At 47.4% G+C, this 12,633-nt stretch overlaps 1 protein-coding gene across 2 annotated transcripts in view; it reads right to left on the minus strand.

The window, feature by feature from the left end:
• Slc24a4 (solute carrier family 24 member 4) overlaps positions 1 to 12,633 on the minus strand; it is a 142,984-nt gene that overhangs the window by 13,278 nt on the left and 117,073 nt on the right. For both annotated transcript variants that reach the window (XM_041633204.1, XM_041633203.1), the window contains exon 13: positions 5,507 to 5,673. In XM_041633204.1, the coding sequence (XP_041489138.1) occupies positions 5,507 to 5,673 (167 nt within the window). The remainder of the gene's footprint in view (positions 1 to 5,506; positions 5,674 to 12,633) is intronic.

Below are 12,633 nucleotides of genomic sequence, written 5' to 3' on the forward strand. Positions count from 1 at the left end.
TTACTATGTAGTCTTAGCTAGCCTGGAACTATGCAGACCAGGCTGGCCTCAAACTCAGAAATTCTCCTGTCTCTGCCTCCCCAGCACTGGAATTAAAGGTGAGTACAACCATGCTCAGCAAGGAAATCTTTGCTTGTTTTTTTCCCCTGATCATGTATTAACTGCTTATTGCTTTAAAAACTTTCTTTGAAATGGTTTTTCCTTTTATTTACTTATTATGTATGAGAGTTTTGCATGCACGTACTACCCAAGGAGGCCAGAAGAAGCATCAGGTCCCCTGCTGGAACTAGAGTTACAGATGGTTGTGAGCTGTCATGTGGGTGATGATAATGGAACCTGGATCCTCTGGAAGAGTAGCCAGTGTTTTTATCCACTGATTTTATCCATCTCTCCAGCCCCACATTAAACATTTTTATAAAATAAGATGAAAATGACAGTTAACTACCATTTTTTTAAGAGCCATCAATAACCACTACTAACACATCACATCTGTAGGTGGATCCCAAACTTGGGGACATAGACAATCCCTTGGAGGCTTGTTAGAACCAGACCACCAGGTCTTGCCCCAGAGTCCCAGCATGAGACCTAACAACTTTCAGGTGATTAATACCCTGAAGCTGCTGGTCTGGGAACCATTTGAAGAGGTCTGTACATCCTTGACCATTCTTTTGGAGTATATGTTAGGAGAAAAGGGAGGTCAGATCATATTATCACTATCCATTTCCTAACTGCTTGTTTCATGTAATAATATTCCACCAATATGTCTCCATGCACAACCACCACCTGAACACATTTTACAACCATGCTTAGATTTCACTGTGTGGCCTGTGCATTATAACTCATCCCTCACTAATATTCCGATGGCTTCTTATTGGATCTCTATCGAGGATTTATTGATTCCAGGCACTCCACAAAAGTATCTTACTCTCTGTCTTAGTCAGGGTTCTATTGCTGTGAAGAGAAACCATGACCATGGCAACTCTTATAAAGAAAAACATTTAATTGTTGTGGCTTACAGTTTCAGACATTGAGTCCATTATTACCATGTGGGACACGGCAGCATGCAGGCAGACATAGTGCTGGAGAAGGAGCTGAGAGTTCTACATCTTGTGCATGCAACAGGAAGTGGTCTGAGGCACTGGGAGTGGCTTGAGCATAGGAGGCTTCAAAGTCCGCCTCCACAGTGACACTTTCTCTAACAAGGCCTTCTAAAAGTGCCCCTCTCTTTGGGGGCCATTTTCTTCAAACCACTACACTTTCACAATCTTATCTGTTCTATTATTTACTGCCTACTGGTGAGGAAGACACTATTGTTCTGACAAATAAGAACCAGAGAGTTAAGTATCAATGCCCATGGGCACCATGCTTGCAATGGAGCGTGTACTCCCAGTCAAATGCTCCAATCTCCTCTTCATCAGTGTGTCTGTAGGTCAATCTCTGAATTGTCATCTCTTTACTTCCTTAGGAGAAACTCCAAGACACAAACCTGCTGGATCAAAGGCATCTCAAGAAGATCTTGGATGCATAGTCACACAGTTGCCAGCAAATGTCATTTGAGATAATGACACCGGAGAGCTGGCTGGGGCTGTTAGCAGCAACGTTGGGACAGCAAGACAGAAAGTCTTAGAGGCATTTGGACCACCCTGGCTTACCCCTTGGCTGTAGCTTGCCTCTTTTCAGAGACCGTTAGCAGCGGTGTCCTTCAGAACTGATCATATTTCAGCTGTGAAATATGTCAACTTGACACAAGTTAGATTATCAGGAAGGAAGAAACCTCAATCGAGAAAATGTGTCCATCAGATACAGCTGTAGGGCTTTTTCTTAGTTAGCGATTAATAGGCAAGGGCCCAGCCCATTGTGGGTGGTGTCATCCCTGGGCTGGTGGTCCTGTGTTCTATAAGAAAGCAGGCTGATCAAGCCACGAGAAGCAAACCAATAAGCAGCTCCCCTCCATGGCCTCTGCATCAGCTCCCGCCTACAGGTCCTTGCCTAGTTTGCATTCCTGCCCTGACTTCCTTTAGTGATGAACAGTGATGTGGAAGCATAAGCCAAATAAACCTCTTTCTCCCCAAGTTCCTTCGGTCATACTTTTTCATCATAACAACAGAAATCCTAAGATAACCTCAGAATTACCTGGGAAGATAGTATCAAGGAGGGATTGTCTAGATGAGGTTAGCCTGTGGGCATGTGGGGGGGGGCTTGTTTAATTGTGTTAATTAATATGAGAAGCCTGAGCCCACTACGGGTAGCACCATTCCCTGGGCTTAGGTCCTGAACTGTAGAAGAGTGAAGGAAGAACCTAAGCTGAGCCCCAAGCATCCATGCCTTCACTTCCCTCTCTGTTCTTGAGTGTGCATGTGATAATTAGCAGTCTTAAGTTCCTTTAGGTTGTTTTCTGTCCAGGTATTCTTTTCAACAGTAATGAAACTAGGACAATGGTTAATGGTTCCAGTCCCAGAAACTGCTGTATGACTTTGGACAGTCAGGCTCGCTTCTCTGAGCCGAAGCCCTCTCGTGGGCTCACGGCAAAGATGAAATGAGGAAGTGTAATATGAATACCTGGCCAGGACCACATGGTCATGGTGCAATGTTTCCTTCTATTTCAATCATTTGTTTGTATTCTATGGGGACAGGAAAATGAGAGCAATCAGATTTCAAGGTTCTGAGAGTCCCAGACTAAAGAGAGTCAGGCTTCGCCACTATGTGGAGATTACAGAAATAGCCTTGGGAGAAGAACAACAGATGAGTTTGAACACACTGCCCACACTGACAGAGGGTTCAACACCCTACCAGGTGCCCCTGCTCTTGGGTAGGGACAGACAGATAGACACACTTCATTTTATCAGACAGAGGCACAAAGCTAACATGCCCTGGACTTGGAAGGAGGGATCAGGAAAGGGATAAAAGCAGCCTAACTGGTCCATCATCACTGAGCTCACACTGTTGACCAGAGCTGTCTGCACAAGCCACTGGCTGTGACATATGAGTTCTGAATTGGTGACGCTGGTCATCTTAAGGGTAGTAACTGAGCTACCACATGTGGAGCTGATAGAACTGACTCTCCTTACACCACTGGACTGTGTGGCTAAGAAACAGCAGGGGGAGCAGATGGGCATGATATGTAAGAATGTCCACATACTTCAGCGTCTGAGGGATGGACTTTATTCTACCCTGAACTCAAACCCCAGTGTTCCAAGCCTCCAGATATGCAGGCTTTGAGTGGAAAGCAGAGCCATGTTTCCAGCTTCTCTTTGTTCCTCAGTTTCCCCAACTGTGGTTTTGAGAGAACAGTCCATTTGAAGGTTCCTCTGCTTGACACTGACATTGTTTTTTTTTTCTTTTTTCTTTGTTGTTGTTTTGCTTTTTTAAAACTGAGACAGGGTTTCTCTTTGTATCCTTGGCTGCCTTGGAACTTGCTCTGTAGACCAGGCTGGCCTCGAACTCACAGAGATCCTCCTGCCTCTGCCTCCCGAGTGCTAGGGTTAAAGGTGTGCACCTCTGACATTTGCAAGGGTTTCTTCTTAACCCCTCAGAAGTGACAGCCTTAAAGGTAATGGGTCGTGGGTAGCCTGGTGGCTTCACTTCTCCCTGGGGCCTCATGAGGACATAATGGAGGAATCACTGGCCACCAGAGCAGACACACCGTAGAGACCAAGGTGAGCTCAGAGGCACTGTCTTCTTTACAGCCCAAACTGAGGCCATCAACACTCAGGGCCATATACCACAGGCCAGATTGGCCCAGCAGTGTGGCTCCCATGACCCTAGTCAAACCTGGGCTAGGACTTTGGTTTTTCAGAACAAAAGCAGGATTTGTAAATGAAGATACTGAAGGTAGGAGTGTCCCATCCAACTGCCACCTAGAGCTCCTTGAACAGTACTGACCCTTTCCGTAAGGAGAGAAGAAAGAATTTCACAAATTCTTTAATTTGACCTTTCTAATCCCCATGCCTACTCAAATGTCACAAAATACTCTATTTTTTTAACTTGTCATGTTTTGGGTTTATGATTTCGTAAGAAACATCACGATTCCCTTTAAAATGTAAAGACGGGTCTTCTATTCGATTCCATTGGTCGACTTCTCTGTTTTTATGCCAATACCAAGCTGTTTTCAATACTGTAGCTCTAGGCAGTTTGGATGCTCACCTTACTAGACCTGGATGGAGGTGGGTGGTCCTTGGACTTCCCATAGGGCAGGGAACCCTGATTGCTATTCGGGCTGATGAGGGAGGAGGACTTGATTGGGGGAGGGGGAGGGAAATGGGAGGCGGTGGCGGGGAGGAGGAAGAAATCTTTAATAAATAAATAAATAAAAATGTAAAGACGGCTGTTTTTTTTTTCCATTCTACCCCAGGAAAGTAAGAAGTGAGAATCAATTCTTTTAAGGTGTGGCTGCTGTTGTCTTTGAGAATCATCTTTTCTAGGGATGTGTGTGGGTAGAAACAATTTCAAGCTCTTTTTCCATACCAACGGAAGAAAACAAGGCCCCCCAAACAAACAAAAAAAAAAAAAAGAAAAAGTTCCACGTGCTGTTTAGGATCCAACATTTGGGCGTTTCACACACAGGGCTTGGAAGAAGGGAAAAGAGATGGTGGCTGGTTGGGGAGCAGGTGTCTAACAATGGGCCAACAGGCTTGAGAGGCAGTGGTGGTCACCCCAACTTCATAGGAGGGCTCACGTTGGGTCAGTGAGTCACTTGCTCAGTTGCAATGATCTTAAGAGAAAGAACTAGGCTTCCACTTTGTTCTCTTGGGCAGGTTATGAGTATCAGGAATTTGCCTAGAGTATGCAAGGCCCTGTACAACTCGCCACAATCCATCCTTTCGGCTAACCTGCATCCTTCCTCTAGAGGGCAGGGAAAGAGGCCGTTGGGCTCGTGGAGAACTTCTCCTGGCCCCACTGTCTCATCAGGCCAGCCCTCCTCACCGTCCCTGATGCTGGCCTCTTCGTGAAGAGGAAAAGGAAATGACTTAATGATGTGCATGCAATTGACAGACAATGCATGGAAGTCCAGCCATATTGGAGCCAAGACCCCTCTTAAGCCCCCTACAGGAAACAGGCGTTTTCCAATTCTATCATTAGCCCCAGATATTCAGACAATTGTGGGTTCTTCATACCTCAGTTTCTCCACCAGTAAAATGGGGACACTAAAAATATTTATTCCATGGGGGATGTCATGAGGCCAAATGGGGCTTCTATAAAATTGCCCTGTGTGTCTGGCACACAGAAAGGGGTAACTTTTGACAGAGGGCTTTACATTCCTCTGAGGACCCTAGAAATGAGGGGGCCAGCATGCCCATCCCACCAGAGCTACCTCTTGTATGTCTCCCTTCCCAACGCTTGTTCCCATCTCAGAGGGAACAATGCATGGTGCCCACTCTCAGGCACACAGCAGGGCACGATGTTAGTACCACTTTCTACTGAGAAAGACACTGAGGTCGGCAAGGCCAGCGACATGCCCACAGGGAGAACCGAAGTTTAGGAGAGGCTGGGCGGGGCTGTCACTCACCAGCCACACCATGAGGTAGGAGAACACGGCAATCCACAGTGTGGCCGTGACGAAGGTGACCATGAAGAACTTCTCCCAGCGGGGCTTGCTGCAGTTGGGGATGGTGACACACAGGAGGAAGATGAGGGGCCAGGTGAACACCCACTTAGCTTTGTCGCCTTTGGCCTCTGCGAAGGGGTTGGGGGTGGGACAAGGGGTGGAAGAGAAAGACACTGGGTTACACAATTTCTTATCCACTCCCGGTTTATTGTTTTCAAGTTAAACTTGGTGTGACTTCAAGCAACTGGGGCCACGGGATTGTCCTCTATCATGTCACCTGGAAGTAGCAGGAGGACTCAGTGCTTGTTGACTGACCCACTTAGGTCCACTGTAATCCTTACGCTGACCAGACAAGAAAGGTGAGCTAAGCAGGGATGACGCCGGTCCAGGGAGCTGGGAGGGGAGGTGGGACATGAGTTCTGGGATCAGACAGCGGGAGTGATCCCATCAATTCTGCTTGTTCCTTGAGGATAAGGGTCAAATTAGGACAACGACAACATAGTAACTGGCCTGTGGAGTGCGGCAAGCGGTCCTGAGCCCTTTGCATCTTGCTGTCTTCATCTGTTCATAAGAACATTCTCTCTGTCTTGGTGGTTGCAGGAATGGTGTGACAGAGAGTGTGGGAAGCACTAGGCACACGGCCCAGCACACAGGAGGAGGGAGCAGAAGCTGGAAGGCACACCGAGAGCTCGTGTGCAAGACCCCGAAGCTGGTGGAAAGCATCAGTGTGTTTGTGCAAGAAAGGCACATGTTGGGGTCAGCGAGATGGCCCTGTGGGTCAAGGCTCTAGTGACTTATTGCACAACTAACTCCTAAAAACGGTCCTCTAACTCAACACATGCATACCTGCACTCACACACGTGTGCACATATGACAAAAACAAAATACTCTCTCTCTCTCTCTTCTCTCTCTCTCTCTCTATCTCTCTCTGTCTCTCTCTCTCTTACACACACACACATATATTTCTGTCTGTATTTATTTTGTTTGGGTACATGGGGTGTATGTCCCAGCGCTGGTGTGTACAGGTCAAAGGACAGCTTGCAGAGGCTGGTTCTCTCCTTCTGCCATGTGGGTCTGGGTCATTGACCTCAGTCATCAGGCCTGATGCCAAGAGCCATTACCCTATGAGCCATCTTATTGGCCCTCAGATATTTTACAAAGTATGCATACTCTCCCTGAGTACCCACAGACAGTTCTTTAGCACGGACTGAGTGTGGGGCTGTAAAACAAGACCCAGTGAGTTTAGGACCGACATCAGGCAGTGTGTGCTTGCGAAACTCAAAGGAATGGAATTAGAACTCAGTATTGGGAGGGAAAATGGGGGATTTGTAAACACGGGGGAGTTACATAGCACAGTCCTAAGCAACTGACATGTCAGAGAAGAAATCACAGGGGAAATTAGGAAATACTGGAAGAAACAGAAAACAAAATGTAAAATGTCAAAACTCACAGGATGCGGTGGAGACAGGCCCAAAGGAAACTTCTAACTGTAAATGTCCATGTTGAAGTGGGAACCACTTAAAACCCAGGACATTATGCTCCTCCCAAGACAAGACAGAGAAGTGAGGACCAAGTTCAAAGAATGCAGAGGAAGGAGTGCCCCTCGGAGGATCCCTGGGGCCTGAGACTAGACAGGCCGGCTAAACTAGAGAACCTGTCTCACAAATGAGGTGGGTGGCTCCTGAGAAATGAGGCCCAAAATTGACCTCTGACCTCCACACACACATACACTTCCTATACTCATGTGCACCTGTGTGCACATACGAAAGAAAAGGGTTTTGAATGGCCCATTTTCCAAAGACACATACAAATGGCCATTAAACCTATTTTATAATGCCCAACACACAAACTAAAAAAGTACATACATACATGTAATATTCTTTAGTCATTAAGCAAATACAACTAAAATTATTTCATACTCATAACTGTAACTATAGTAAAAAGACATAACAAATATTGTCAACGATGTGGAAAAGTACAACCCTCACATACTGGTGGAGCAAACGCAAAATGGATAGGCTCCTTAGAAAGCAGTCTAACAGGTGCCCTACAGAGTTCAACACAGCTGCCTCATGACCCAGGATCTGGCTTTCCCCATACACACCTGAGAGAGATGAAGACAAATGCTTACTGTCGCCCCCAAATGGACACAACACAACCATAACTCGGGCGAGGAAAGCATAAGCCAGCTGTGGTCTGTAAGGCCAGGGGAAGAGCTGAAATACTGAGGCAGGCATGCCTCAGCAGGGAGGAAGTCAGACACAAAAGCCACACAGTGCTAGGCTCCATCCAGATGAGATGTCCAGAATCAGAAAGGAGCCCAGTGGTCTCCAGGGAGAGAGGCAGGACTGGGGAGTCTTTGCTTGTGGCTGTGTTTGGTGATTTTTTTTTTAAATATAACAAAATATTTTGGAATTATATACTGATGATGGTCATATTGTTCTCAACACTGAAGGGAAATGTGCCATAAAGGATCTATTTTATGGCATATGAATTATGTCTCAGTTTTTTAAATTGCAGAGCAGGTTGGAGCTCATCGGTTTCAGAGCTGTCTACGTGCACTTTATAATTTCCTAAATAATCATAGTTCAAGTGTGTTTGCTTACAGAAACAAAACAAATCAACAATGACAACAGACTAACCCAAGCTGCCTACAAGGAGCAAAGAGAATGCGGGGAGCTCGAGGTCAGCAAGGCAGCTGGTTATCCAGCCAGATGATGCAATCAGGAAAACATCTGTCTCCTATCTCATTCTAAAGGCACCCCCCCCCCCGCATACTGGGAACCTCCAGCATAAACAGGAGCATGGTTTCTGTCCCATGGTTTGTCCCAGCTTCCAGGCTCCCCTTTTGCCAACTATACTCCGACCGATTTGGGCTGCTGAGGCAGGCTGAGACATTCCAAGGCTCCATATACAGGAGGATTATTCACTTTGGGGAGCTGTGACCTGGCCACCTAAATACCCAGGAACCTCTCTGCAGACAGACACAAAAACAGTGGAAGGACACATTTCTTCTTTCATAGACACCAAATCGCACGAGGCCTTGGTCCTTTTGCTGGTATGGGCTTTGCGTGTTGTTTTGACATCTGTCATCATTTTGGTCTCACCCAACAGCTAGCATCAACACCCACCACTGGTTTCCTAGGAAACAATCCTCTAGCGGACCCTGTCTCTGCTGCTGTGGTTTCTAATAGTCAGGTGTCACATACTGGTGGATTAGAAAATTCACTTTAGTGGGTGGAAACCAGCATCTCCTTAAAAAGAAACGGAAAATAATGGGGTTACACAGAGTGAAAGCTGAATATCATTCCATGAAACCAGGGTGTGTGTGTTTGTGCGTGCACGCACACACATGTATGTGCATGCATGTGAGTAGATAGGCCAGAGGTCAACCTTGCAGGTCAAACTTGGCTTTTTGTCTGAACTGGGTGCCATTTTCCCCAGGCTTCTTAGCCTTTGAGCCTGTCTCCACTTTCCCAGTATGAGGACTACAAGCACACACTACCAAGAAATAATTTTAAAGGGCTGTGAGGCCACACAGGGTGATGGGGAAAATGTCCATGTCCGTCCCTGAAGATCCAACACTGATGGTTCAGTGGTAGCCTTCTTACTTCCCAGTGACAGCTACCTCAGTGGTGCTGGAAGCCCCTCCTAGTGCCCAGCCTTTCCCTTCTCATGCACTGCCAGGGCAAACACCATCACAGACTGATGGATATGTCAACACCAAGGACATCTTATTTCTTTCCCTAAGTCTCTGATTTCTCTCTTGAAGTAGAACATTGCGATTTAATTATGTGACAGAAACTATTTAAAATGAGCTGTAACGGAACAGATGGCCGGCCACACCAGAGGGACACGAGCACATGTAGTAGCCGATGGAAACCCCACACTCATTTGGATGGCTCACTAATTAGACACCTCAATTAAGGGAGTGGCTAAGTTGTGTGGTCCTGGGGGTGGACTGCACCCCTGGCTGCCGGAGAGATTTTCTTGGGCTCAGATGGCTGAGACAGTATCACTGCTTCTCAAACACAGAGCCCCTCCGAAGGATCTTACCTGCCTGCAGGACTGATGCTTTGGAAGGTCTGGATGAAGGGTCTGAGAATTTGCATTTTTTCAGAAGAGATTGGATCTCCCCTATGTTGTTCAGGGTGGCCTCCAACTTCTGGCTCCTCCTACTCAGCTTGCAGTAGCTGGAGCCACAGGGAGCTGTTACTTAAGATACTTATTTTTGGGCTGGAGAGAGAGCTTGGTAGTTAAGATCACTGGCCGCTCTTCCAGAGGACTCAGGTTTGTTTCTCAGCATCTTCTGATACCTTCTTTTGGCCCTGCCCACCCCCTGCCCACCTCCTGCCCACACCCACCCCCTGCCCACCTCCCCAAGGCTCCTCAGGCTTACTAAGGAAAGCTGAACATTCAAATGAAGGCTCTCCCTCTGAGGGCCTTGCCTTGAGTTCGGAGGCCCTAGAGTAGGTTAATTGTTTGATGAGTGTGAGAAACCCCAAGGGATCGTGAAGACTTGCTGGTCCCATCCTGTGCTCTCAGCAGAGTGGGCTCTGGTGCTTACCAGCCGCAGACCTAGCAGCAGGTCCTCCCTTCCCATCGTCTCTACCATTTTCACTGAAGGCAAAAGAGGGCACAGCCAGAGGCAACCACTTACAGACAGCCAGACCTGGGTGCCAGGACCAGCTGTGGCTCCTATTCACCTACATGGGGCTTTCCTAATCTCAGACTCCTCACTGGGGAAATGGGAATCCACCAGCCCTCCCAGCAAGGCCACTGCCAGAGTCCAAGCATAAATATGAGATGGTTAGTGGGTATAAGGTACCACTACATGTGGGGAAGGACCCTGTTGTGTTGTCCACCCCTCCCTCAGCCTCACTAGACTCTGTGGGCTCCCCAGGCTCCCCCTGCCTCCTCCCTCAGGTCTAGGTTAGCAGTGAAGGTGCTTTATTGCTTCTCCAACTTCACCATGACTGACCCACAGACACCGGGGTACTAAAGTGGCCTTTAGAATCTCTGATGGCAAGTTGTTGAGTCCGTGCCTCCCCACCCCCAGCAGAGGCTGCAAAAAAAAAAAAAAAAAAAAGCAAAAGGTATCCTCCTCCTAGTTCTGACTTCCCAGAAGGTTCCTCAATCTGAAAAGCAGAAGCAAGAAGAGGTGGGGGCCCCCCTTTTCTGTGGCTTTGGGTTCATGAGCATGGAGCAGGCTGCAGGGGAGCTGCATTTGCTACAGCACTGGGCACAACCTGGCAAACTTCTGAACAACCCTCTTCGGGCAAAAGGATCTGTGTGACCTTTGTTGCCAAACTCAGGCATCACAGAAAAGGCCTGGGCTCAGGGATACAGTGTCCTGGGTGTCCCAGCCAGTGCTGCTCTGATCTGGCAGACAGGATGCATCTTGGGATTTCCTAGAAAATGGACATGATGCAGGCTGGGTTTGGGCCTGGCAGAGATTTCCCTTTGGGTAAGCCATTGACTCAGTTTCCTATTTGGAATATAGTCTAAAAGTTCCCAGTACTGCTTCGAACTTTAACATCCAGAGACTATTTGCTGCTAACCACGGAGAACTACTGCTTTCACTGAAGAAAAACTAGCGAGCCTCCTGTAACGGAGCATGAGGCTCTTCCAGCTCTTTGAACAACCACTTACAGGACTGGAGTCATGGCTCAGTGGTACATCACTTACCTAGCATGCACAAGGGTATGGGTTTGATCCCCAGCATGGCACACTAATGATAACAAGCAGTTGATAAATTAACTATATTAAAATTACTTAAAGCCAAAAGGTAGAAACAACCCAAATGTCTTTAGGAGTGTGGTATATTCACTACAAGGAAAAGGTACAATACACATTACAGTGTGGATAAACCCTGAAAACACTATGCTAAGTAGAAGCAGCCTGGAACAAGAGGCTAGACCTCATTTGATTTCATAATTATAAAATATGCGGGCTATAGCTCTCTAAAGAGATGGTAAGTAGGTTAGCTGTTGCCAGTGTTGGGGGGCTCCAATGGTTATACAATTTCTTTAGGGAAATGATGGCAACTCCGCCATAATGACTGTGGGGGTGGTTGTACAGCTTAACAAACCCATGAAAAGGTGTGAATATATCTGGGTAAAGTGGTTGTAGTCAAGAATAAAAGTGCTGGGCCAGGATTTGTTCCTATCAGTCTGTGAGCTGATGCCTCAGGGGTGCACAGAGTGATTGACAGGAGAGTGACTGACTGGCAGGAGAGTGACTGGAGGGACAAGTCTGTGACATCACTACTCTGGCTTAGAGGCTGCTCACTGAGTATGAGGTGTCTCTGGTGGCTCCCATGACCAAGGAGGGAGCAAGGTCATTTCCGACAAAAGTTCCAAGAGTCTCTGGGTTCTGGGCAGAGGGAACAGAGGTGGAGCTGTGCACACCTGGGGTCTGGGCAGAGGGAACAGAGGTGGAGCTGTGCACACCTGGGGTCTGGGCAGAGGACCCAAAGGCTATCCCGACCAGCACACTATCAGAAGCCCCACCAAACAGAGGAAGGCGGGGTGTAAGGGTAGAAGCCCTGAGAAATCCTGGGATGTCCTGAACGGCATCTTTTACTACTTCAGTTGAGAGCTGAAGCCCTAACCCCATAGTGACTGTATTTGGAGTCAGGTCATTTAGGGGGCAATTCAGGTTCAATGAGCTCCTAACGGTGATGAAGCAGGGCCTGATTTAGCAAGTAAAGTACTTGCTGTGTAAGGATGAGAACCTGAGTTCAAGCTCCAGAATCCACATAAAAGAAAAAGAGAGGCCAGGTGTGGTGTTGTTTTTATCCTTGAACTAGAGAGGTGGAGAGGGGTAGGATCCTGGGGCTCACTGGCCAGCTGAACTGACAAGCCCCCGGATCAATGAGAGACCCCACCTCCCCCATCTCAAGAAACAAAGTAGGGAGTGACTGAGGAAGACACTTGAGGTTGACCTCTAACCTTCACATGGACACACATAGACACCTGTGAGGTTGACCTCTGACCTTCACATGGACACACATAGACACATGTGAGGTTAACCTCTGACCTTCACATGGACACACATAGACACATGTGAGGTTGACCTCTGACCTT

This window comes from Microtus oregoni, unplaced genomic scaffold, assembly GCF_018167655.1.
Source record: "Microtus oregoni isolate MIOR12 unplaced genomic scaffold, Mior012 000043F_ref0000047, whole genome shotgun sequence".
Lineage (NCBI taxonomy): Eukaryota > Metazoa > Chordata > Mammalia > Rodentia > Cricetidae > Microtus > Microtus oregoni.